This window comes from Bidens hawaiensis, unplaced genomic scaffold (genome assembly GCF_021521415.1).
Source record: "Bidens hawaiensis isolate Kalapana, Puna unplaced genomic scaffold, B.hawaiensis_p1.1 tig00018610_1, whole genome shotgun sequence".
Taxonomy (NCBI): domain Eukaryota; kingdom Viridiplantae; phylum Streptophyta; class Magnoliopsida; order Asterales; family Asteraceae; genus Bidens; species Bidens hawaiensis.
This window is the reverse complement of record NW_027492819.1, coordinates 17,687-44,888: the sequence shown is the minus strand read 5'-3', so window position 1 is coordinate 44,888 and position 27,202 is coordinate 17,687. Positions and strand designations below refer to the sequence as shown.

At 34.6% G+C, this 27,202-nt stretch overlaps 2 protein-coding genes and 1 pseudogene across 3 annotated transcripts; 1 reads left to right on the top strand and 2 right to left on the bottom strand.

The window, feature by feature from the left end:
* The first annotated feature begins 3,461 nt into the window (after window positions 1–3,461).
* LOC143556540 (putative galacturonosyltransferase-like 7 pseudogene) lies at window positions 3,462–5,040 on the top strand (annotated as a pseudogene).
* A 5,261-nt stretch (window positions 5,041–10,301) lies between these two features.
* LOC143556524 (large ribosomal subunit protein eL19y-like) lies at window positions 10,302–13,116 on the bottom strand. The gene is made up of 5 exons (XM_077045817.1): window positions 12,946–13,116; window positions 11,800–11,922; window positions 10,712–11,025; window positions 10,554–10,606; window positions 10,302–10,457 (listed from the first exon to the last, which is right to left on the bottom strand). Exons 1-5 carry the CDS (start codon window positions 13,055–13,057, stop codon window positions 10,433–10,435), a joined length of 627 nt encoding a protein of 208 aa, XP_076901932.1. The 5' UTR covers window positions 13,058–13,116; the 3' UTR covers window positions 10,302–10,432.
* Window positions 13,117–15,372: 2,256 nt separating this feature from the next.
* LOC143556539 (putative linoleate 9S-lipoxygenase 5) lies at window positions 15,373–25,063 on the bottom strand. Of its 2 annotated transcripts, none has more exons than XM_077045829.1 (9): window positions 24,801–25,063; window positions 18,734–19,023; window positions 18,418–18,658; window positions 18,003–18,341; window positions 17,804–17,889; window positions 17,602–17,709; window positions 17,204–17,508; window positions 16,845–17,108; window positions 15,373–16,325 (listed from the first exon to the last, which is right to left on the bottom strand). In XM_077045829.1, exons 1-9 carry the CDS (start codon window positions 25,015–25,017, stop codon window positions 15,572–15,574), a joined length of 2,604 nt encoding a protein of 867 aa, XP_076901944.1. In that variant the 5' UTR covers window positions 25,018–25,063; the 3' UTR covers window positions 15,373–15,571. The 2 variants fall into 2 exon arrangements, with proteins under 2 accessions (XP_076901944.1, XP_076901945.1); XM_077045830.1 differs by having other exon boundaries at window positions 18,734–19,020.
* Window positions 25,064–27,202: the final 2,139 nt, after the last annotated feature.

Genomic DNA, 27,202 nt, shown 5'->3' with positions numbered 1-27,202 from the left:
GTGTAGTCCATCAAAGGTGTCATTATGTGTTTGCCCATGTGAACATAAGAAGGGTGTAATCAGTAATGAATTGTGGTAGCCCAACAACTATGAAAGATCAGGGCCTACACATTATGGCTGTTTTTCTAACGACTCGAGTGCAACAACTGCCGGTAAATTATGGGGCTGCTTGATTCCCAAAATGTGTGATGGAATCGGAATCTGTCTAAAAAAATCAGCCACACACGAAAATCGGCATGTTTCCCCATAAGGTCAAGTATTCGATTCTTATTGTGAACAATGGTGTAGACTTCAAAGTAGGAATAGTGTGTGAGTTAGTCGTTCAAAAAAATATAAATCACTTGTAAATATATTTACTTTTTTGTATTATAAACTATTTAAAAATATCTTAAAATTACTTGTTAATAAGTTGGTGAAAAGATATTCCGGGACAAGTATATGTAATTATATGTTAGACTAGAAAAAAATGGGTATTTTATATATATCTCTACTAACTAGATTAATTATGTATATTTCCTTCCTCAAACCTTGAAATATCGAATTACCCATTTTAGGTTATTTTAATAAAAATATATATATCATTAAATGACCAATTTACCCCCTTTTTACTTAGTTTCTTTATTGTGTTTTTCATATTCTCTCTCTCTCTCTCTCTCTCTCTCTCTCTCTCTCTCTCTCTCTCTCTCTCTCTCTCTCTGATTTTATTTATTTTGAAAAAAAAATAAACCACCAGTTTCGCCATTGTTACAGACGGTGTAGTTATCAGAAAAACCATAGTGTAATACTTGAAAAAATTGTGGCTTAATCGTATATATAGGGTAATGTGGCAATTGCATATTTTTTCTCCAAAACTTTTTAAATGCATATTTACCCAACCATAAAGTTAATTTCATATTTCAAACTCCTTAGTTATAAAATGACAAATTTACCCGTTTTGATTTATTTTAACTAAAAAAAGTTTATACAGTGACTAATTTTTATCCGTGGCTAAAAAAAACTAACCTCAAAAGCTAAACCCGAAGCTAAACCAATAATGGTTTTTTATAAATGGATGCTGGATAAAAAATGTGTTATTGATCATAGAGTTTTAATTATATAATATTAATGTTGTATATATTGATTTTATTTTTTTGAAATATGAACTTTTATAAATAAAAGAAACGCCTACAAAAAAAGTATGCAGATGACAAAGTCTGTGCGGCGCTAACAAAAGAGCCTGCACAGATCTTTGTTAGAAAAACAAACATCATCTTAATATCTCAAATTAATTTTTCGATATCAATCTATTTTCCTTTAAGAACTTTTTCATTTATAGCATTTTATATTCTCCAACAAACGATAATCACAATTCCATGAAAAGCCTCATTCTCAACCGATCCTAGCTTTGTAGTCTTGTGAAATTCTAGCAAGTCTCTCACTGAGAATCCAAATATATGACATTTTACACCAAAGACTAATATGATCCCACACCATTGCCGCAACCGTCCAACCTCATAGTTATATGATCCGCAGATTCGTTCCCCAAATCACTTAAGGCACACGTTTTATTCGTCACCGTAATATTCCATTTTTCAAGTTTCTCTCGATTAGGAATTCTACCCACTTCCGCCCTCCAAACATGGATGTTACACTTCGTCGAAACCTACTTACTCCATCTCATAACATAATTATTGCTATAATCTCAGTTATTTTTTCAATCATCCTCTTAACCAAGCTAACCACAGACTCACTTATTTTTTCTCTCAGCCACTACCAAATTTCTAACCCATCGTTCCACATTGTTTAGAGATGAGATTTTTTTCATGAGTACGCGTACCCGTCTATTTAGTACTTGTACGAATACCTAGACTGATTTTAGACACGTGCACTTTTAGATACAAGTATGGGTGTTACGGGCACTCAATATCCGTCTGAAATCCGTATGGGTTTTTGTTGAAATTTCCAAAACTCATTACTTTTGCCATGTTTTTATTGCATAAGCTATTTTTTTAAACATACTAATAAAAGAAAAATTGGGTGACTTTGTATGTCTTGGTATTACTTGATTATAAAAGGATTTATGAGGTGATTTGTTTCATTTTTAGTTTTGGTATTAAGTTTTGGTTGTGGTATTACGGTTTTGGTTATGGTATTACGATTTTGTTAATATTGATAACTGATTATCGATTCTGTGCCGATAAAATACCTAGATTAGTGTATATTTTTTTTAAAAAGAACTAAGTGGTACTAAAGCGAGTATCGTACCTAAAGTACTCATACCCGTACCGAAAATTCGGTACAAGTACGAGTATGATCCTACGGAGGATACGACACTGATCTCATCCCTACTTTGCTACACTCGTAATATACTGTATTATCTATTATGTTATCACATATTTGTATTATATTATCTATACAATAGATAATACATGAGATGAGCAAATTAAGACACCTAATTTTTAAGTAATTTACAACATGTAAGGGGTAAGTTACACAACCTATAGCATATATATACGATATTAGCAAGCTTGTCAATTAGAAAATATGCATAGAAATAATTATAATATTGTCCCCCAACTATACTCCACTTTTGTAAATTTAAGACATGTTTAGAGCATTCTAGGGACGAGCATGGTACCATACCGGTACCGAAAATACCGATCCCGAAAATCGGAAATTCTTGGTATCGGTACCAAAATATTCGAGGGTAAAAATCAGGAAATACCGGTACCATACCGATCCCGAAACTTAAAACTTTGGTACCGATGGTACCAAATCGGTACCGATTTCGGTATCGATACCGGTACCGATTTTGCTCATCCCTAAAGCATTCTCATCCAATCCTCCAAAAATAAGTGAGGTAAATTTGCAAATTATAGGGTGAAGTTTTAATTGGTTGTGAGTGTACGTTTTAGGGTGAAGAGCGAAAATGTAGTGAAATTTTGTAAATATGGGGAAACAAGTTTTGCCTATATTTAGTTTTTAATATTTATTGAATTGGTTGTGAGTATGGAAAAGAGAAAACTGAACCGTTGAAAATTTTAAACTGAAAACGTTACTAATGGTATGGTTTCACGCATTGAGCTTCAATAATTAGTTTAATGTCCGGTCTAGTTTTTCATGGCCGATTTTCGGTATAAATCGTAAATCAACCCTTTTGCTATGGTTTGAAAATTCAGAAACCGACTAACTAAAAGTGGTGATTGGTTTAAACTTTTCCAAAGTTTTACAGACCTTGAACATCCATAATTGTAATAAAATTACTAGGATTTTTGTTTCCGTCACATCAGGCGCGCACCCGTTTAATATCAATTAAAATATGTAAAAATAAATGTAAATGTAAATGTAAATTTAGAGCATACAAATCTTGATTCCAGCAACACATAATTGTAACACGATGTCACCGCTCAATCTCCAAAAACCAGACCTCCAAATTTAAATAACAAAAATCAATTATTCTTAAAATAATACCCCACCTTCACCTTCTTCTTCTTCTTCGTTGTTCCGGCGAAGATTGGGGACGGAATCTTTCCCACCGGCGACAACAAGATGCCACACACTCCATAACAACAACAACCACCGACACCTTTACGTGTCGGCGCATAGTGTCGTCACCTTATGTATCAGAAGAAGCTCGCTTCCTTCTCACTGCAGCATCTTCTTCTGATCATAATAACAATAATAATAATATTCCAATTCACCATTTCAATCAATTGATTCTTTCACTTTCCAATTATCCCCGACGGAACCCTAATTCCCAATTTCTTCCGGGTTATAATAATAAGATGCAATGGATGATAAGATTCTCAGGCATTATCTCAGCCGCATTGTTGATTATTATCCTCGCACCATCACTCCAATCGTTTCACCCTGCTGAAGCCATTAGATCTTACCAAACCCGTCAGATTCCGCCCACCGGGTCGTCATTCCGTCAAGCGTCAACGTTCCGTAACGCCGCCGGATGTATTCCGGTTAAATATTCCGGCGATGTTTGCGACCCGTCTAGGGTTCACGTTGCGTTAACTCTAGATCTCGAGTACCTACGTGGCTCAATCGCCGCCGTTCACTCCGTACTGCAACACTCCTCCTGTCCGGAGAGTGTTTTCTTTCACTTTATGGTTTCTGATACAAGTCTTAAAACCTTAGTTTCCTCGACTTTTCCGAATTTAAGGTTTCAGGTTTATTATTTTGATCCGGAGGTTGTCCGGAAGCTGATTTCGACGTCTGTGAGACAAGCATTGGAGCAGCCGTTGAATTACGCCCGAAACTACCTTGCGGAAGTACTCGAACCATGCGTCCGGAGAGTGATTTATCTAGATTCCGATTTGGTCATGGTGGATGATGTGGCAAAGCTTTGGGGGACTAGTTTAGGCGAGAAAACGATCGGGGCACCCGAGTATTGTCACGCGAACTTCACGAAATACTTTACACCCGGGTTCTGGTCGAACCACCGTTACTCGTCGATTTTCTCCGACCGGAACCCGTGTTACTTCAATACAGGGGTGATGGTAATCGATCTAGCGAAATGGAGACAGTTCGGGTACACTAAACGGATTGAAAAGTGGATGGAGATTCAGAAAAATGATCGGATATACGAGCTGGGATCGTTACCGCCGTTTTTATTAGTGTTTGCGGGTGATGTGGCACCGATTGATCACGGGTGGAACCAGCACGGGTTAGGCGGGGATAATGTTGTGGGGATCTGTCGTGATCTGCACCCGGGGCCGGTGAGTCTGCTGCATTGGAGTGGGAGTGGTAAACCGTGGTTAAGGCTTGATTCGAAACAAGCGTGTCCGTTGGATGCGTTATGGGCTCCGTACGATCTGTATCTGTATCGACCGTCGTCTTGGTGATTGGTATATTTCTCTAGTGAATGTTTTCATGATTATCTGGTTTATGTTACAGTTAGTATTTGTTATGTTGGGGGGTTTATAGAGTTTTATGTTATGTTGGGCATGTGTATTTTATTCCATTATTACTGCATTCTGATAATAAAACTTAAAAAGATGTTATACAATTTAGTTTGTATGCAGATTGCAGAACCCTGTTTCATGGTGATGAGTTTTTCTAGTTTTAGTTTGGTTTTTGGTTTGGGTGGGATTGTTGAAGGACATTGTTGAGTGATTTTTAGCAAGAACCCTGATCTTGATGACATACATAGGGTGGGGTGACATATAAAATATAGAGTAAATAAATGTACAAAAATGTTATAGAAACAAGATTGGATGGTTTTGTATGTTGAGTGAGATTCTCATGTGAAATACTGTTTTGAGATGGATGATCATGAGGTATGGGTAGACTAATAAACAATCTTTTGAATTTTGAGATCTTAAACTCAACTTAGGGGTGTTTGGGATTGCTTATTTGAGTCGAATTATAACTCTTTAAAAGTTAAAAAGGTCTTTGGGTTTGCTTATTATGTGAGGGGGTAAATTGATAAGTTATAATATTATCACTTATATGCATATTGGTTTTCCCTCTTAAGTTTATTGGATTTTAATAATCACTATTGACTGGTATTGACCGATAATAATCCCTATCATTTTATAGCCACTGGCGGTTCAAAATCTAAAAAAGTTGGCCCTAGCGGTCCCCTGTTATGTTTTTTTTTTCTGAATTTCAGACTAATGTTTTAGGGCTTTTGATCGGAATGAAAATACAAGTCGATTGATGTAAAACTTAGTTCGAAATGGTGCTCTAAGACAACAAAACAATGGTTAATATACCAGTAATATTTGATTACTTCATATAAGTTAGACTAGACCATGTGTTTCGGGCTAGTGAAACAATAGATCTCCACGTGGGAAGTAGGTGTTTCTACACATTCACTAGACATGAGTTATGGGCCGATAAGTGTGGTGAGATTAGTGAAATGTTTTTTAAAGTGATGAGATGGAAGTTTAAGATCGGTTGTTAAAACTAAAATAGGTGAACCAATGATGTTGTAGGTGTCGAACACTTGCGGAGCCCCCACGCCACATCTCACACCCAGGGGGGTGGTGGTCATGTGGGCGTTGTCGTGCATAGCAGCGCGCTCACAAGTCACACCCCAACCACTAACCATAATTCCGTAACACACAACCAGCCTTAGTCGACAATGCCCTCTATGAAATGAACCTTATTTGTAAATCATGATGAGTGCTCCTTTTTAATTATTTTTGTTTGTTCTCGAGTTGTTGGTGAGAATGGGTGGTTGGGTGTAGAAGTGTAATGAATAAAGTTTACTTAAATGAACGTGAAGAACATTAGTCTTATAAATTCATAGATGAATGCTTATGCTCAAGAGGTAAAAGTAAATAAAATCCAAAGTATCACATTTAAATATTTTTAAATCATCTTATCTAATATCTAATATTAAAAAAGATTATTTTTTTCTAAATAACTTTAAATGGGTTAACGGATTATGTCCGGGTTAACACACACATTAAAGGATTGTGTTATGTTGACCTGTTTAATAAACGAGTTGTATTGTTAATAAAAAATGTGATTATTTTTGTTTAATAATTCAAATTATATCTATCCAAACAATTACAATTTATATTTATAGTTGGATTTTAGTAAACCAAATTATTACCTATAATCGATAATAATACGCGCTAGTTTTTGTTTAACGACTTAAATTATACATTCTTTCATCCACCTGCGAGATTCAAACTTTCACCATATAGAAAGATAAAGTTTTTTCCAACTCCTTGATAACTCCAAAAGCCATTCACTAATAATCCATACATGTAAGGTGCCCAACGATACTTGTAACTTTAACTTTTGTTGCCAAGGATAATATCCGTATAAAAGAAAAGTAAGTGCATCCACTTACAATGAACAATTAGATTATTTTTCTTATCAGTTATAATGTTATAAATTGTTTTGAAACAACATAAATAAAAGTTAGGGTCAAACAAGCTACTTCTCCATTAGAGTGAGATAGTCTTAAGTCAACGAAATAAAGTTATAAGTGCCATTGTCAGATCGTAAATATCAATACGTGTTATAACTATTAAAATAAAATTGTAATATATGGCTAGACGTATTCCAAAACACCTTTTTAAGGAACGAATATATGCATACATTGTCCAATTGCCTGGAAGCTTAGAGTTGACTATTCTTAAGTTGATTTTACAAGATATAGAAGAATGGTTGTTAATGAGTTGGCAACCGTCATTAACGTTCTCTAATCTTAAGTCAATCATAATTATTAATAAAGCATTTAAACAACAGTTGTAATATTTTAAAATGGTTATTAACCTGTCATTAAACTACTAACAAATAAGACCAGGTAAACCATAGCTTTTAATGGATAGATGAGATTCAAGGGGTGAAGGTATAAACCAGTAATAATTTTTTAAGTCAGAGTCCATGATAATTATTTTCCTTGGTCTTCGTAGCCAAATTTATATAACCGTGCACAGATATAGATTCATTCTTCGTACCTCACTATAAAAAGAAGGGATTGCAACTTTCGAAAAATGTAACCGATTTTTTCATAGACATTTACCCAACCCTTTCTTTGAACAACCACTTTCTTCTTGTAAGCGTCAAAAGGCGAATGACCATAGTACCCCTGATGAAGATATCTTAGCAATTAGCATGTGTGGAAGTTTGTTTGCGCACTTTAAAGATATTTCACGGTTTGTGGATGTCTCATCGGTCGTGTGTGGGCACACATATAACATATTTGATGGATTGAGGATGTCTTATTGAGTATGCCTATATATGACCTATGTGTCGGTTTGCTATGTATTATTGTGTCATCTATTGTGGCTGATAGTGTATCCTTTATCATAGAAATATTCTTAACTTTAAAAAGTGTCTATTTTTATGCTCGACGATTGTTACCCGATGGGATACAATGAATAACACCTTCTTGTAACAAATGACCAAAATGCCCTTGCGAGGTAGCCCCCCAACATAAATTACAGCTAGCAACTGTCATCTATCTCTCTTTCACTTTTCAACACATGGGACCATATTCATATTCCACCATTACTATGTTAACAGTGGTTGTTTTCACATGTAAGAACCATCTGTACAAATCTCACAAAATGTTCATCTACATGTATTTCACATGTCACAATATGATGTGATGCTCATTATTACAATCAGAATAACTCTTTATTGACTCATAAATTGTAATTATATAAACATACCCCCGGTTTTAAGTCCACACTTCGCGCTTCTTTTTATTGCGTGTTACCAGAGTGGGATTTGTTTGTTACGTATGAAATTGTCACCCAAATATGTATTGCATTTTATTAATCTCCTCCATCTTTAGTTAAATAATGAAATGCCATTACGGATTTTGATCAACCTGGAACCCACTTCAACCCTAACAATTTTTATTAACTAAAACTAAATTAAAAAATTAAGTAAATTAATAAATAAAAACACATTTTCATTAATTAAGAAAACACAATTACAATAATTAAAGTTAAATTTTTAACTTTAAAAGTGAAATTATTGGCAAACACACAATCGTTTAACACGTGGGTGGTAACATAACTTAGCTTTAAAACAATTTTATTTAAAAGAGTATTGGTTTTAAACTTTTAATAATCTCAGCTTTAACTCATTGACCGTCTCTCTCACACACAATCAAACTATGTAAAGTTTCTTCTTTCGTAAGCTGGTATTTTTGTAATTAGGCAGAAACATTTATTGTATATATAGTGTTTACACCGATGAATATAAGATGATTTAACAATAATTATGAAAACGTCATTTATTAATATGAATACACTCTACTTTCTATTCATGGTGACTCAATGGCAAAGCAATCTATAGGTTCTAAGTTTGAGTCGTAGGAGGTAAAAGAAATTTACAACTAAAAAAATCATGTAGTCTTCGTCGTCTATAAACACATTCGATTTTTACTTATATTCGCCGGTGAATACATTGTTTGTTCACAAACTAGTATTTTACCCGTCGCGTTGTGCCAGGACAGGTTGGTAAAATTCAAGCGGTGGTAAAACACAAACGTTGAGACTGTAAGTCGACCAAGATTTGGTCGGTTTTGGTTACATGTGTTATTGTACTTGAACTAAAATAAATAAATAAATAAATAATAGAACAATGAGGTGGAGTCCGCCGGCCAAAATCGATCGTTGGTAAAATCAAACCGTTATCGATCCCGGGCGTTGAAGCGGCCAGTCTACGCGATTTCGGTCGGTTTCCGTGACGTTCGTTGTTGTACCGGAACTAATAAAAATTAGCATTCGGTTGGTTTTCGTTACGTTCGCTGTGATAGTAGAACTAAAACAAAACCCGGTGAGTTTATGCAAATCCGGTCGGTTTTCGTCATTTTGTTACGATACCATAACCAAAACAAAACAAAACAAAACATAAACAAAATCGATTTTCGATCGATTTTTGTTACGTACGTTACGGACTTAAACTAAAAAAACAAAACAAATATTATTGAAATAAGGTGCCGCAAAGTGGCCCATAGGGACTTTGCAGCACCAAAGTTTCAAATTAAGCATTCGGTTAGTTTTCGTTACGTTCACTATGATACTAGAACTAAAACAAAACCTGGTTAGTTTACACAAATCCGTTCGGTTTCCGTCATTTTGTTACGATACCATAACCAAAACATAAACAAAATTGATTTTCGATCGATTTTATTACGTACATTACAGACTTGAACTAAAACAAAACGAAACAAAACAAATACTATCAATAAGGTGCCACAAAGTGGCCATAGGGACTTCGCGGCACAAAGTTTCAAATTATTATATAATAATAATAATAATAATAATAATAATAATAGTGATTTTACTCCTCTTGATTTTTATTAAAAAATATTATATGGTTTGGGCTTATGTCACTAATGCCATTATTATCTATATGTGAATAGATTTGCCAAACTTGTTGTCTAACATATGAGAACACATACAATATAAAGTAAAGGCAATTATCTTTGAGCTACTTTCTTAGTGACATTATTGGTGTAGGTACTATAAAACTCTAAAGCTAAGAAGTTGCCAACCCTCTTAAGTAACTCTTTAAAAGAAACAAATAGGAAATAGATTAGATTAGGGTTAAATATGGAGCTGCTTGATGCAGTAATTTGGCACTTTAATAAACAATATGATACAGGGAAAAGAAAACAAATACGTTTATTTTGTTCACTTAATACCAACCTTAACAACTAGCAGGAAGTGAAGATTTGGGTTTTACCGCAGTGAGCCTTTAGGCGGCGAGTATATATTTTAGCTGAGACGACTCAATTCTTTTAACAGAAGATATCAAACATGACGGTACAGGTATGGTGCGTGAAGATTGTTAATTTGCAAGCATTTATTTGGCGAACAAGATATCACCTCTAATCCAAACATGCACGCTTAAAACGATGAAATAATCCACAAAATTCATAGAATCATAAGTTTCAATCTCCTTAACAAAATACATATCATAAATAAAAACGAGGCTACTAATCCGCAAATTGAAGACAAACTCATTTCTTTGATTTCTTTGTTGCCCTAAAAAGTAAATAGATTTCATTAACATAACTAATTTATAAAATATAAAGTATATGAATATGCAAAAAGAATAAAATATATATAAAAACAACTCACTGTGTAGGTTGTGCAGCAGGGGCTGCAGGTGTAGGGGCTCTCTCTTGTGGGCCCTGATTAAAATAATACAGAAAGTTAAGTGAAAACTCTTATACATTTAACTATACAGTTACAGCCCTATGGTTAATTGGATAATAGTATAATTAACAAATCTATACCAGAGCCAAACGTTCTTCTCTCCGAGCCAATTTCCTTTCCCTGCTAGCCTTGTTTTTGGCGCGTTTAGCTTCAAACTGGTCCGATAATGTCTTCTCACGGGCCTTTTCAGCCTTTGATTTGTGAATACTCTCCATTAACACACGCTTGTTCTTGAAAACATTACCTTTCACTTTCATGTACATATCATGGTACATATGTTTGTCAATCTTCTTTGACTCCCGGTACTTACGCAGTAAACGCCTCAACACACGCATCCTTCGCATCCAAAGAATCTTGGTTGGCAACCTTGCCTCACGAGTACCCTTACGTTTACCTATATATCGGTTTTGTAATAACTTTAAAAGGCTTCTAAAAATATTATAGCCAACTAGCAAAGACTAAAATGCTTTTTGTATTAAAGGTAGATGTAAACAAATATATAAGAGTTTGAATCTAAATCTCTGATTGCTAATACTTGTTAAATAAATAAAACAGTGAGTTAAAATTTTTTATCATATACATGTAAATATTAAATAATAAAATATAAACTGTTTAAGCATTTATCATAACTTTGTATATTATAATACTTTTATTATGTGACTATATTTATATAAGCCATAGGCTAGTTTAGGTTCGCAAGCCTATCCAAACTTGGTATGAAAAGATTGAGCTCGAGTTTGTTACTAATAAACGAGCTTCAACTTAGACTCAAAATCGTTTACAAAATACAAAAGCTTTTTTAAGTATACTTTAATATACATTCTTTTAAATGTTAAAAGCATCAACTGTGTAAGTATTTACAACATAATAAAAAGGATGTGTTAATATACATCCTTAGAGAAGTTTAAAATTTGATTTATATCCTTGCAAATTTTATAACTTCATATATGCCCTTCAAAGACACTTATTTAAAAAACAAAAAATCTTAACACCATTTTTACTAAGATTGTTGTAACACCATTTGTCTAGTAAAAAACTGTATATATGTAAACTTAATTTTCAATCCATTGCCATCTATGTTCAGGCTACTTTGTCAATAATATATTGGGCTGTAAGTCTGTATCCTAAATGCATACAAATATTATAAACAAAAAAAAAAAAGAAATACCATATCCAGAGTGACGGCCTTTTCTCTTGGCCTCTTTCATGCGACGTGCCCGAGATCTTGAGTGAATCTTTGTTGGCTTCCTGATGATGAAACCATCCTTGACCAACTTCCTGATGTTTTGACCTACAGTCACAAAAGAAAATAAAAACTTACAGTGAGCATTTAAAAAAAATATATTTAGCACAACCACATAAGCAAAATAAAGACATGTAACAATCATGATCCAATTAAAAAATAAGCACAACCAGATAGACTTAAGTGTTTCTATACTTACTTCCTTTTAAAAACCGCATGCTAACACTGCCTAAAAGTAACATCCTGCTATATTTGCAATCTCCAATACTTACAAAACATAAATTTGTATGATGAAAAGACCAATTTTCACAAAAAAACATATGGCAAATAAGTATAACATAATAATAACGCATGTAATGATATCAAATCACAAAACTGAACGCCGGATGCATAAAAATCAAGAAACAAGACTCCATTTCAAAACAATAACCAATTCTATCATAATCAAATCAGTACAGATATAAGTATAACAGGTCACCAAAATGTTCATCAGATGCGTATACAGAGTGTAAGAAGCTTAACCTGTAAACAGTAACCAGATCTCTCATGCAATATCGATACAGATGGTAAAACAAATCTTAAATAGGTTTCTCAGACAACTGATCATTGAAGATAACTATTATAACATCATAAATCAAAACAATGATATCAAATGGCATAACTGTATGCCAAATAGGGCTAACAATTGGCAATGTTAAAAACACGAGTAAACCTGTTGATTAAACACAGATGTGATTTTCTTTTATGTTTTTTTAAATAAAAGAAATTAGTAGGCTAGGCTCCACATTTCTCCTTCCTTATTGGTATATGAAACTTAGAACTGCAATATAGACATGAGATATAAAGTAGTTAAACGATGGCGGCTAAATCAGCATATTGCAAGTAATAAGTTAATTCACAAAAATAATAAATGTAATAGGTATAATGTACGTATAATATAATATAAAAAATCAAACGCAGGTTATTTTATAAGAATGTTGGCCAGATGCATAAGCAAAAGTGTAATAAGCTGAAATTGATAAGAATAACTGATTATTTCAATTCAATATATAAAGTGAGTAAGAAACATACGAGAGTTGGCCATGGAGATCTCATTGCCTTCATTTGGATCGAGCCACACCTTGCCTCTGCCGCATTTGAGGACGCTGGCGGCCAGCCGCTTCTGTAGCGTCAGCGACACCATTTCCTCCCACGACGAGGCTAGGGTTTTGCCTCGTGGACTCGAGAGAACGTTTTATTAGTCATTCACTATCCAAACTAATGGGCTTTCTTTTGACTAATCACGGCCCAATGGGCTTTACATCAAAACTTCTTGTTAATTCATCTATCTATATCTATACTAATTAATTAATAAATAAAGGTTTTCTTATGCAACGTGTCCTAACATTTTTATTCTCAATTTCCCGCCTTCCACCACACTCATTTTACAAACTCGATTCATATTCATACCCAACCCAATTAATAGAATATATACCATATATAAATAGCTATTATAATTTATTTTTTTGTCATTTTACTCATTCATTAGAGTCAGCTAATTTAAACATACAATATATCTTATTTATTTAAATAAATTTATTTATCCTACCAATGTTCTACACGGGTTTCTTAATGTCATATGCATTATACATGAGTTATCCATACAAAATTTCTCTATCTCTCTCTCTATTAAACATATATATATTTTTTCTTATTAATAGTTTTATATTTTATTTTTTTTATTTTTTAATTATGATTTCCTGGTTTAAAAATTAATACAAATATATTATTTTGTTTTATATAAATATATTGTATTAGTTATTAATAGTAAGCATTTATAAGTAACGAATTCTCACGTTAATAAATAAAATAATTAATTTCAAAATTCAAAGAAGAAAATTTTCACTTTACGTTTACAATGAAGACTAATAAAAGCTATGGCCAATCACTTTAGACAGTTTGTTTGTTTTTTAGACAACCTGTTTATAAGTAACGAATTTTCACTTAATAAATAAAATAATTAATTTCAAAATTAAAAGAAGAAAATTTTCACTTTACGTTTGCAATGAAGACTAATCAAAGCTACGACCAATCATTTTAGACAGTTTGTTTGTTGTTTAGAAATTGGTATTACGAAATTCCATCATTGTCAAATCGATATCACCAAAATTTATCATGTGTGATAGTGTTGACTAAGGGTTACGTCAGGTATATAATAACATGTCTAGACGATTATATATTATACATAGCATGATTCATGAGCTCATCATGCAAGAAGTGATATCTGTTGAGTTTGTAATTTATGAGTATAATCTGCTTATGATCTAACTAAATGTTAGGAAGAGGTCTCGTCAACAAATCAGCCATGTGGATAGATTTAAAGCCCATTTTAATATCTTATGTCAAGACTCCTAGTTCTCATCTAATACAATGTTAGATGCTGAATTCAATGTGGCAAGTTTTTCATAATGAGATTGGACCACATTAATATGATCATTCCAATGTATGTGTTCGGACTACAAGATAAATGAGATTGGAGTATAGCTTTTTAATAGTTCATTGATAACTTGTAGTGCGGTGCGAGAATAATGAACTAGCTATAAGAATATGAAGTTTAGCCGCTTCAAGAAGCTTTGGACTTGAGTTTTGATATATTCTTTGAAGAATTGGGACACAGTTTTTGTCAGGTAGAATTTGAGTTTGGAAACGCATGTGTAGTTAGCTACATGTATTAAAAATGGATAACTTGAGTTCAATCCATAGTGACACCCCATTTAATCTAATATTCGTAACGCATAAATAGTAAAATGAAAATTCAATCCATAGGACATTTTCATTTATGCATAGTGTTTGTGTTTTGTGAGAATTGTTGTAAGCTAATTATGGATATCACTAAAATGGGAGAGGAATGTTGGTAATTTTTGTTTTATCATAGTGATTTTAGTGTTGTTGTGTTAACTTGATAATCTAATAAACATTATTAGTTATTAACGAGCTAGGAATTGCGAGAGTGCATGCTTGTTTGATAATAATGATTTGTGTTTTGTCAGTTTGTCCATGTCACTACTTAATTAATTGGGTTTACAATTAATAGAGATGGCTTGTTTAATTATAATGAGTTTGGTGGATTAATATTGTATTTCAAAATAAATGAGATGGGCTTGGGATCCGGCTGGACTTGGGTCCGGTTTATTTATCAATTGATAAGGATCTTAGGCTTTTAATATTGAGATTGGAATATTCAATTGAGAAAGATAGTTTCTATAAGAAAACCGTCGACAAAACGAAGGAGATTAGGTTATATATACGCACGGTACAGCTTTTCTCACATTTTCAACATCCAAATTTGTTCTTCACCAAATTCTTTGTCTTATCAGATTAATTAAGCATTAAATGTACGTACTTTAAAGTAGTTTAATTTGAAAATGTTTTACACGATTCCAAGAAAATCCAAGTTGCAAAGTGTTCACACGTGGTATACTACAATCTTTGGGTACGTTTATTTTATAGCCGCAAACAAATAGCTGGCAAGTGATATTATTCATTAAACTATTAAAAAGCAGATGATGTTTCATACTCACAAACATAAGCTACAGGAATCAGGTACTCGAAACCAACCAAATCAAGTCTTGATAATCACAAGAGTTCCTAGATATGTTTTATTATATAATCAAGCTTAGAGAGTTAAGAGGCATAATTATGGTAATTAAACTTATGATCACATCGCCGTACTGTTTGGAATTCCCTTCCCCGTAACTCCTTCTTCGCTAGTGGGGTAGAGTAGAGTGTAAGGTACTTTCGCTGGTCCAGCCCGATTCTTCAACTTTTTGTCATTGTTCATTGCTACAATTTTCTTCTCAATCTCTTTCAGCTTCTTCCCAAATCTCTGGAACGCGTTCAAAGGTTCTGCATCCAGTGTCCAGTCAGGACACTCCCTTTGTCCAAGATACACCTCATCCGATGAATGTCTTGACAATAACTCGATCAATGCAATGCCAAGAACCATTTGTAGTTGAGGAGTGATGGTTTTCAAGAAAACATTATCAGGATTTGCTTTAAGTTCATCATACTCAGGAGTGTTTGGCTCGGGCATAAATCTTCGACTAATGGTTGGACGATTAGGGGCGTAGCCTGCATAAGGATATTGACCATAGTTAACAGCTGCATGAAGTGCTGACGCAATCCATATGAATATAGTGCAAATGTCAATCAGCTCTTGACAAGAATTCATTCCCAGCCACCATGTTTCATGTTTCTTGTCACCATGTCCCTCTTCTCGTAGTTCCTTCCACCATGATTGAAGTTCCTTGTCGTTTTTAATCGTATCATCACTGGTGTAGTAGAATTTACAGTAGTCTTCTACCCAAGATTTGATTGCTGACCAAATCTCTAGCCCGTCAACCGCATATGGATAATCCTCAATTAGTAGTCTAAGTCCATGAGGTGAATTTGAATCCTCAACTGCCATGCCCCTGTGTGTTAAATATACAATTAAATTCAAACATAAATATAAGAATATCAAAGTATGTTCACTAACTAAAATTATTTAAGTGTCTTTCAGATTTCATGTAGTTGATTCAAAAGTTAGCATATTCTTACATGCACCAACTAGATAATGACTTTTAGATTTCATGTAGTTAGATATTAAATTAGAGAGCACGACCATGTAATACTTTTCTAAATTCACATTTTTGTTTTTGTAATAATTCGCTAATTTTCTCACTTCTATTTTTATTCTAAAACATGAGAATGAGATATGTTAATAACTTACAAGCTTGGCTCATTTAGTCTCTAACTTAATATCTATTACGTCAATTAGCAATTTCAAGATTTGATGTTACCGTTTACAAACACTAAGATAAATGGCAAAAATATGCAGAAATTAATACTGATTACTTCCTAAAGATCTGTATAAACTTCTAAATAATTAACTACTACAAGTAGAAATATATTGTAACTCTTAATTACTATGTTTTTTGAAAGATAAATACCTCTTCACAAGATCCACTGGGAGTGCTTGATCAGGGAACGCCCAATCCTTATAAAACACAGAAGACAATTCCATAGAATATTTTCCAGGAAACACAGTTTTCTCTAGAATACCTCCACCATTAATCAGAATCTGCCTTGCCAAAGCGTTGATATTCATCGTATCACGGAAATGAGGGTAGAGAAGCTTATAGATCGGATGGAGTACACTTAGTTGCCTATTTGCTGCAATCACAAATGGCTCAACAACTGCATGTGTGTTCAACCTGTGAACCATATATTTGTTAAAATTAAAAAAAAATATGAGCACGACTAATAGTGTATCCTAAAGCAGTGTATATATGTGATTTAGAAATTGTACCAGTGACTAACGAGCTGATGAACCCCAGAATCGTTAACAGCTACATATGCTTTGGCCAGCTGCCAAACAGCACCTTCCACTCCATTTTCAGCAGGGGTGTATACATTACTAACCGCGCCCAAAGTATCTGCTTCAGGATGTGGCAAGCTTAACTCGATCACTAATGGGTTTAAAGTTCCATCATTTTGTAGGAAGAGCAATGTTCGTGAAGCGTAAATCTTGCTTTTAGTTGCATTTATTCGCCTCAAGTTCGGCATCAAGGAATCATGATGATCCAGTATAAACAACCTATTGGCTATCAGTGCCTGTATGGCAGGAATTTAAAGAAAATGATGAGTCAATTTACCGCTTTAACAAATGCATAAGATTAAAATGCATGTATTTGCGAGTGATGGCACCTCATCTACTTTCAAACCATGTAGGTTTTCCTGGATGTGGTGTGATTTTATTGAACTGTTTTGGTTGCCATAGACTTGCACATCCAGCTTGCTTGTAGGTGGGAACTCCTGCCAAAAGAAAGAACATATATGAACATATTTTAATGGTTGCTTGGATCAAAATATCATACATAAGTAACATAACGCGAAGGACGAATGTTACTTTTAGAAGACGAATTTTAACAGGGTTTACTCCAGCAAGCATTTCTCTTGCAAATTCCTTATCGGTCCTCCAAGCGACCTTATCCTCTGAGAAAACATGCAAATTTAGTCCTTTTGTTTATTAGAAATCTTGACAAATAGTAGGAAATATTAATCTCTCAATGTGAGAACTGTATAATTTCTTGATTTAGAATGGTTACCTTTGATTACTTGTGGTTTTGGGAATTTGGCAACTCCTGTATTATCTATTTCTAGAAATGTTTTTAGCAATTCCAACGGAATGCTTTTCCGAATGCGATCTAAAGGGCCTTCTGGCAGCTTGAACCCCCCTTCATAAAGATTCATGACATCTTCAAACGAGTCTAATTCATCATGAGTACTATCGAACAGTGCCTCAAACTCAGGGACAAGGAATTGAACGATAGATTTAAGTCCATAACCAAGAAAATCAGACAACTTCAAGTGTCCAAATCGCTCGTCTCTTGGAACATAAATGTTTAAGCTCCTAACAAGCGGCAACCTGCTCTCCGTTTTAGGATCTAACCCATTGATCAAAGGTTAACATCAGTTTACAAAACAAACCTATAGTATAATCACTACTAATTTCATAATTACCTGATTTGGTTGGTGGTCTACCAGTTCTACCCCTACGGGGATACGGGTACTCTGATGACCCTCCGAGAACTGGGCGAGCATCGTCAACGTCCTTATCAGGATCTCCCAAATCATTATAAAAAGCATAATCATAAACTCTGTCCCATTCTTCAAGCATCCCAGTCCCATCTCCTCGCAAGATTTGGAGCTCTTCTTCTCTATATGAACGTAGAATCTCGGGTGTCTCACTAGGAAGATACGCCTGCCAGATCAATGCGATACAAATTAAGAACATATATATGTAATATTATGGTACACTTAATATTATGTGACGTACCTTATTGTTGAAGAAAACACGGTCTTTTTTGTAACGTTTTGCAGGGTAAACCCATGAATTACACACAAAATGGACTTCACCATGACCAGGAACATCTTCAAGTGTGAGGGTCTTAAGGTAAAATTCACTATGGTGATGATTTTGGACAACAAATGCCCCTGGCACTTCCATTTCTTCATCCCATTCAAATGATACTTTATATGATGATTCTCCAACTGTCAAAGGGGCAATAGTTGTAATCCAGTCTTCCAATATCGCAGGCTTCCCTACTTTTCCTCTCAACAATCCTTCTGCGAAAGTAATTATCCATGTTTAACCATTTTGATTGTCACAAAAGATAGGGAATATGATTAGAATGATAAAAGTGAGTTGTAAGCCACCAAAAAAAAACAACTTTATATGTATACAACAAACATCAAATATTGTGAAAAAAAATATATGTACGTAGAAATGCATCTCCTACCAAACCATAACTATAGTGTATTTGCTGACAGTTTTTTGTCTTGTTATTTTACATCGAATTCTCACACTACTTTTGTAGCTTCCATATAAGCCATTTTGAATGTTATGTTCTTTGTGTATACGCCAATTATATTTCTACTTGTAGTAGTTAATTATTTAGAAGTGTATACACATCTTTAGGAAGTAATCAGTATTAATTTCTGCATATATACAAGTCAATTATATAAGTCAAGTTTTGTGTTAAAGCCATTTTTGTCTTAAAGCTTGTATATGATGATTGCTACACTAAAGGGGTTCCGGCTTTGTGTTTTGTCATGTATAGTGTCAAGTCCCGTATCGATAAACAACACACAAATTAAACGAATAACTCTCGTTTATATTAATCAGAAAATATCACTCTAAAAACTTGATTACAAACCCTCAAACCCTAACTCGGTTTGACTCTTGATGAACCCTAACTCGGTTACACCAACCTCACCTTCTCTAATGTCTAACCATAACTCGGTTCATATAGACTAACCCTAACTTGTTAGCCAAGACATTACCAAATATAATAAAACCTAATTATTGGGTTGGGCCTTACACTTGGGCCAAACAACAATTGACCCAACAATCACCCCCGCAATTGTTGTATCCGAGTCACCCGACTCACCCCCTAATTTCCTACTCGAAATTGGTGGGTCTTCAACTTCACGTTTGTCATCGTTCTCTTGATTCTCCCGAGGCTTTTCATGATCTCTTGCAATGTTCTTTCGGCTCCACTTGGCTAGAAGACACACTTGCTTCGTTTGATCATTAGACGCCTTCCCTTGGGCTTGAATCACTTTCTTGACCACGCGTTTAGTTTCTTGAACACTCTTCTTTGGACTTTGAATTTTAGAACTTGGATTTTTTATTGGAATCTGACTCGTAACCGGCTTGTCTTCTTTCAGTCCAATTCTTTGAAGATCCCTACCTGCACAATTCTTCATTCCAATGATAGCTCGTTTACCGGGACTTGTTATCTTGAGATTGATCTTGTACAATCGATTCTTGGTCCTTGTCACCTTCATCAAAAGCTTACCTATATCATCTTTCATGGTTAACAAATCATGTTTCATGTGAATCTTGCATCCACCTTCCGTTGCTTGACCAAGACTTATGATATTGCACTGTAAGCTCGGGATGTAGTAGACATCGGTCAACAAACGTTGCTCCTCCGTTTTTCCTTCAATTAAGACCGACCCTCTTCCCCGAATATCAATACAAGATTCATCTCCGAACTTCACCGTTCCCGTAACACATTCATCCAACTCATAAAAGGACGATTTATTACCCGTCATGTGATTCGATGCTCCGTTGTCGAGATACCAAACATCTTTCTCCAACGGCTCGGTTTCAAAACGCTTCGGAATCACCCCATCTTCATTCAGAAAAACCATTTTCGGATCTCCTTTAATCATAAATAAACTTGGATCAAAATCATCAATTTTGTTCAAATTAGATTCTTCCTTTTTCTTCATACGTTCCGGACACAAAGACGCAAAGTGACCGAACTCATCACAACGGAAACACTGAACCTGTGACATATCCTTTCTTCTCCATTGACGATCCTTTCTTTTACCCGTATACTTTGACCCACGATATTGACCATCTCGGTTGTCACAACCATCTTCATCTTCATCATCTCGATCTTGACCTCCGGTTTCACGACCTTTTCCACGTCCCTGTGAACTCGGCCAACCCTTACCTCGGCTACCAGACTGATCATTCGACTTCCCTTTGTAATTACTTTCCGATCGATTGAAAAGTAACTGACCTTGTGAATTTGAAGCGCGTTCTCTCCCTCGTAGACGTTCCTCAAATGCCTTAAGTCTTCCAACAGCATCTTCAAACCTCATACTATCAAGATCAACCGTTTGCTCGATTGAGGCTACCAAGTTGAAGTATTTGTCTGGAACCGCATCCAGTAACTTCTTCACCAATACATCTTGCTCGAACACGTGACCAAGACCCGTTGCCTTTGAAACCATACCGGTTATTTTTCCCGCAAACTGATCAACAGTCTCGTCTTCCGCCATCTTGAGTTTCTCAAATTCACTTTTCAACGTCAGTAGTCGAGCCTTTTGAACTCGTTCGGCCCCAACAAACTGTGCCTTCAAAGCCGCCCATATTTCTCGAGCATTCTTGTATTGAGAAACCTGAAGAAGAATATTACCTTCCATAACTTGGAACAAAAACGACCTTGCCGTTTTATTCTTCTTCGCATCAATAACCGCACCCTCATTCGGTTGAACAACTTCCCATAACTCTTGATCATCCAAGATCGCTTCCACCACAATCGCCCATGTGATGTAATTAGTTTCATTCAGCTTTGGAACCTGCAGCGATATCCCCCCACTCGCTTTGGGTTGGATTATCGACTCCTCTTTGTCACCTGCCATTGACGGTGTCGAATCCCCTTGCTCCACTTCGTTGGAACAAACACAAACAACTCAGTCTGAACAACTTTCAGAACCGAACCCGCTTGCTCGTAAAATAAATCAAACTCTGATTAAAACCTAACTTGCTTAACCAATAAAATATGAACTTTGAATTAAACCTACTTGTTCAACCTAAAATAAAATAGCTAACAAGGAGAACCAATGGAGAAAGAAACCACAAGCCAACTTGTGATTTTTTTTTCTTCTTCAGTTCTTCGAACCCCCCCTGTCACCAAAATTTTGACTTTTGAACTAGCCTTGAAAACAAACAAAATCAACCCGTGTTGACTTTTCCTTATTTATATGCAACCAAACAAAACCCCACGTGGTTGCAAACTTACTATCAAACTTCTGATGCCGGATTCGATACAAAGCCCGAGAACCCTTGTGGTTTTCCTATCGCTTCCGTCGGACAGGAAATAACCACCGTCACAGGTCCGACTAACCCGTCTTAACAAAAACACACTCTGATTCGGAAACCCAACTTGGTTCCGATGTGCGCCGATGACTCCTCCTCAAGCTACCGCTCGCCACCAACCGGTTATCGAATTTTTTGAACTTGGCTTTGATACCAATTCAAGTCCCGTATCGATAATCAACACACGAATTAAACGAATAACTCTCGTTTATATTAATCAGAAAATATCACTCTAAAAACTGATTACAAACCCTCAAACCCTAACTCGGTTTGACTCTTGATGAACCCTAACTCGGTTACACCAACCTCACATTCTCTAATGTCTAACCATAACTCGGTTCATATAGACTAACCCTAATTTGTTAGCCAAGACATTAACAAATATAATAAAACCTAATTATTGGGTTGGGCCTTACACTTGGGCCAAACAACAATTGACCCAACATAGTGAGTTGGTCATTTGATAAAAATCTAAATAGGTTTTTTTGATATTGTATGTCAATTGGATACTAAGTGTTAAATTTAGTTAGAGATTTTGGGATTAGACTCAATTAATTTAAACTTAAAATCACCAAAATATGAGGACTCAAATAGACATATGGACAAAGAGGAGAGATGATGAAGTATGAATGAAGGCCAAAGTTGTTTTTAAGCACTTGGATCTTTCATTAGTAACATGTGTGGTGTAAAAGCATTCACATTTCATCCCTAATCCCGTTTTCAAATTTAAGGGATATAAAACACATCTACATCCCATTCTCCATGATCACCATCTCCGTCCCTATAAAAGTATAAATTTTTTGAAAAAAAATTATTACATTTTTATATATAAAGATAAAGGGAGAGATAAATGCGTACATTGACTTATGGACACTAGTTTGGTTTTATAAATTAAAGAGTTAAGTGCCATTTTAGTACCTGTGGTTTAGCCAACTACGCAACTTTAGTACCTGAACTTTATTTTGTGCAACTGGCTACCTCAGTTTCAAAAAACTTGCCATTTTAGTATTTTTGGCTAACCCCGTTAATTTTTTCTCGTTAAGTCAAGGGTAAACTTGTAATTTCAGTTATTTTATTAATTCATTGAAGAGTTAAGTGCCATTTTAGTACATGTGGTTTGACCAACTACGCAACTTTAGTACCTAAACTTTAGGTACTAAAATTGCGTAGTTGGCCAAACCACATGTACTAAAATGGCACTTAACTCTTCATTTAATCAAATTCCTCCTTTTGTAAAGGTTTTGTTTAGTTTTTAAACATTTGAAAACCCTAGGGACCGATGGTGTCAAATCTTAAACTAAACAGCTCCCACCCCCTTTCTCTTTCGTTTTCCGGCTTCTGTCCCGATCTCAATACCGGCGGGATTCCGGCCATCTCAGCTCTGGCCAACTGGTTAATTTTCATTTTGAATTCCAACCCAAAATCTGCTATACAATATGTGCAGTGCATTGACCTGATTAAGCAGGGGATTAACAGCTCTGATTGACGAAATCGAAGGGCGGAATTGGGCCCAATTGTGTTGGTGTAACTAGTTACATGATCCGTTATGACCAATTTTGACATTTCTATGGTTTATGAGGATTTGAGGGTCTTTCAAACTTGACTATAAAAGTATTCAGAACCAGCTTATGAACAAGTCAGTCACTTGTCCTACTGGCTAGTGCATCCCTCGTTAAAACTTTGTAAAAACCATAGGCGCGAGTTCGAGTCCCTGTCACCACATATTTTTTTTGAGTTTATGATAAAATAATTGAAATTACAAGTTTACCCCTGACTTAACAAGAAAAAATTAACGGAGTTAGCAAAAAGTACTATAATGGCAAGTTTTTTGAAGCTGTGGTAGCTAGTTGCACAAAATAAAGTTTAGGTACTAAAGTTGCGTAGTTGGCTAAACCACAAGTACTAAAGTGACACTTAACTCTAAATTAAATATTGCAATATAATTTCTAAAAGTGACCTTTAAATCTGTTCATACTTCCCATTTTCTTATCTTGTTTTGCATTCACTATTGTATAATTAAAAAAACGTGTTCTTAAAAATAATTATAAATTATATATTAAATTTCTACTACCGCTACCACATTAATTACCAACGTGATGCCTACTGTTCAGACTTCACTGTCAAAAGTCACGACATCGAGTTGTACATATGTGTAATTGATTTGAAATTACTAAGATTCACAATAATTAAAAAAAACACACAAAAAAAATTTGAAGGAAACTATCTTACAAGTCTGGTTTTAAACCAATTGAATAATAACTTTGTCACTTGAATGTGGACTAACAAAATATATGTTCAAAATATACCTTCTGAAGACTAACTAAATAAAAGTGTCATGTTTCCAATATGTAGGGTGAATTCTATCCTCATCCTCTCCCAATCCCTCGTTCCCTCACCTATTTCTTTTTTTTCTTCTTTAAATTAAGTTTATGAACAACGAAAAACATGAATTTGAAGAGCTCTTCATTTCATACAAGAAGATTGTATATATGATGATGACAAATACTCACAAGAAGCTATATATGCAAATGGATGGTTGTACGGACGATTAAGGAAACTCACAAGAAGCTACTCGATTCAGATTTTAAGTTGGGTTTACTCGGGTTACCCGAAATTTGCTAACTCCTAATTGCAAGTTCGGTTTTAGGCTTTTAGCCAATAACCAAAATGACTTGAAGTAACCTCTAGAAGGTGGTCTAAATGTTTAGTTAAGCTTGAAGCTAACCTGATAATTGATGATCGATATGACTTGCAGTACTAATAAGTTGCAGTGTGACATTTTTTCCTACAAGCTCATGAACTCGATCCAAAACCGATGCACTCAAGTCTTCAACATCCAACAGATTCTTCTTTATTAAAACTACTCTTCCTCTGATCGTCTTCATTTTCTTCCTCGCGCCTGATGAGCAAAGCTCGAGGAGTACTTGCATCATTGTATGCATTATTATTATATGGGGTCCGACTGAGTTATATAAAATACAAAACTAAATGAAAGCATTAAAGAGGACACCAAACCCTAATTAATGTTATTGGTGTGTGGACAAAAACAGGTTTTTGTTAATGTCACATATTTAATTCTACTATTCTAGCAATATGTACGTAGTATGTTTATTTACTTACGAAATAATAGAATGGTTACCAAAGAATTCAATTCAAGGAAGTAACTTTTTTCGTCTGTCACGCATTAGATATCATAAACTAGGAGACTAATTGTTGTGTGGAAAACAAAGATAATGTTACGCGTTCTAATTATTCTCGCAATATGTAGTATGTTATATTTACTTACGAATAGGGAGCAAAAAAAAGCATGTAATGATAGCTGTTGTGTTTAATGGTTCTTAAGTTATTACCAAAAAAACCATTTTGCGTGTTTGTTAAGAAGAAATTGTCAATTAATGCTATATTTCGTACGTGTTTACGCAAAAGAATTGGACCACAAGGAATAAGCTACTTTCGTCTTTCATAATATTGAACATTTATTTTCCACTGAGTTAAGTGCCATTTTAGTACATGTGGTTTGTTCAACTACTCAACTTTAGTACCATTTTTGAATTTATTGCAAATGACTACTTCACGTTTCTAAAACTTGCCAGTTTAGTACCTTTTTCTAACGTCGTCTATTTTTGTCCGTTAAATCAGGGGTAAACTAGTAATTTTCTTAATTCATTAGATATTAATAAGTTATAGAAAGTTCAAGGACGAACTTGTAAATAAATGTATATAATAGTTTTAGATCCATATAAAGTTGAAGGACCTGTGTGCAAAAGTTACTAAAACTTGATTTTAAGTCTTCTTCCTGACCAATCGCTCAAATTTTCCGGCGACCTTTTAATCGCAACAATAGAGATACACTTCAAAAGGTTATCACCGTCGACCACTATCCAACACCACCTTCTTTAGCCGGCAACACGGAAAGCAATCAACTTGATTTCGCAACTTTTTCATCCGATTTAGATGGTGGCGACTTGATTTCGTGGCGGAACCCTAGAGTTGCAGGTTTCCGTGATGATGGTTCTTGTCGGCACCGTTGAAAAAGCTTGTAACTCATCGTTTGGAAATCGTTTTAAACAATCCACCATTCAGCCATACTTGTGAAGATCGATTGTGATTGTTTAATTGTTGAATGATGGATTGTTCAGTTTGATGAGACATGTTTCGAAAATCGAGGGTGTTTTGGAGGACGTTTTGGAATACGTTAGTGAATTTTTCATCGAGGTATTGGGAGAGGACTAGGGTTGTATTGGGCTTTCCGGCGGAGAGACGGTGGCGGGACGGAGTGAAGGATTATACATATGTCTTTTATTTTTTATATATATCATATAAAGGGATGGTTTAAAAGAAACGAAGAAATAAATAACAACGTATTACCATTTTACCCCTTATTTAACGTATAAAAATAGATGGGGTTAGAAAAATGTATTAAATTGGCAAATTTTGGAAACGTGAAGTAGCCATTTGCAATAAATTCAAAAAAAATACTAAAGTTGTGTGGTTAAACAAACCACGGGTACTAAAATAACAATTAACTTTTTTCCACTGAAAGTGATGCATCATGTATTACGAGTATACATGTACAGATAAACTAATAAAGTAATTTGCTCAATAACTATAATCATTTTTAGTTGGTTTATACATTCTTCTTTGGTTTAATTGTTATCAAAGTTAATTTATTATTGAATATATCCATAGAATCATAAATATCTATTGTAACATTTTAAATATCAGTATTTTTGTGAAAAGATTCTGGAAATCATTTTGCCTTACTTTTTATATAATTTGTATTTTAATAAAAAGATTGTAAATGAATTAATGAAAAATAAGAGATCATGGTTTAATTTATGTATAGTGCAACAAAAAAGATAACCATTAGAACTACCAATGCGTGTCCTTAATTTTCATGAGTATACATCGTGATCATAAGATGGGAACCGAGGCATGTCAACTCACACTTACGTAAACACCACATCGTTCATGTATAAGTGTTGTGTGAGACTGGGATGGTGACAAATATACCTTGGCTATTTGTTTTTGTTTTTCTATAGTATTCTCTTAACATAAATATTGATTTTTCTCAAATAAAATATTGCAGTCGGTATTTATTTAAAAAAAAATGAAATATACACTTTG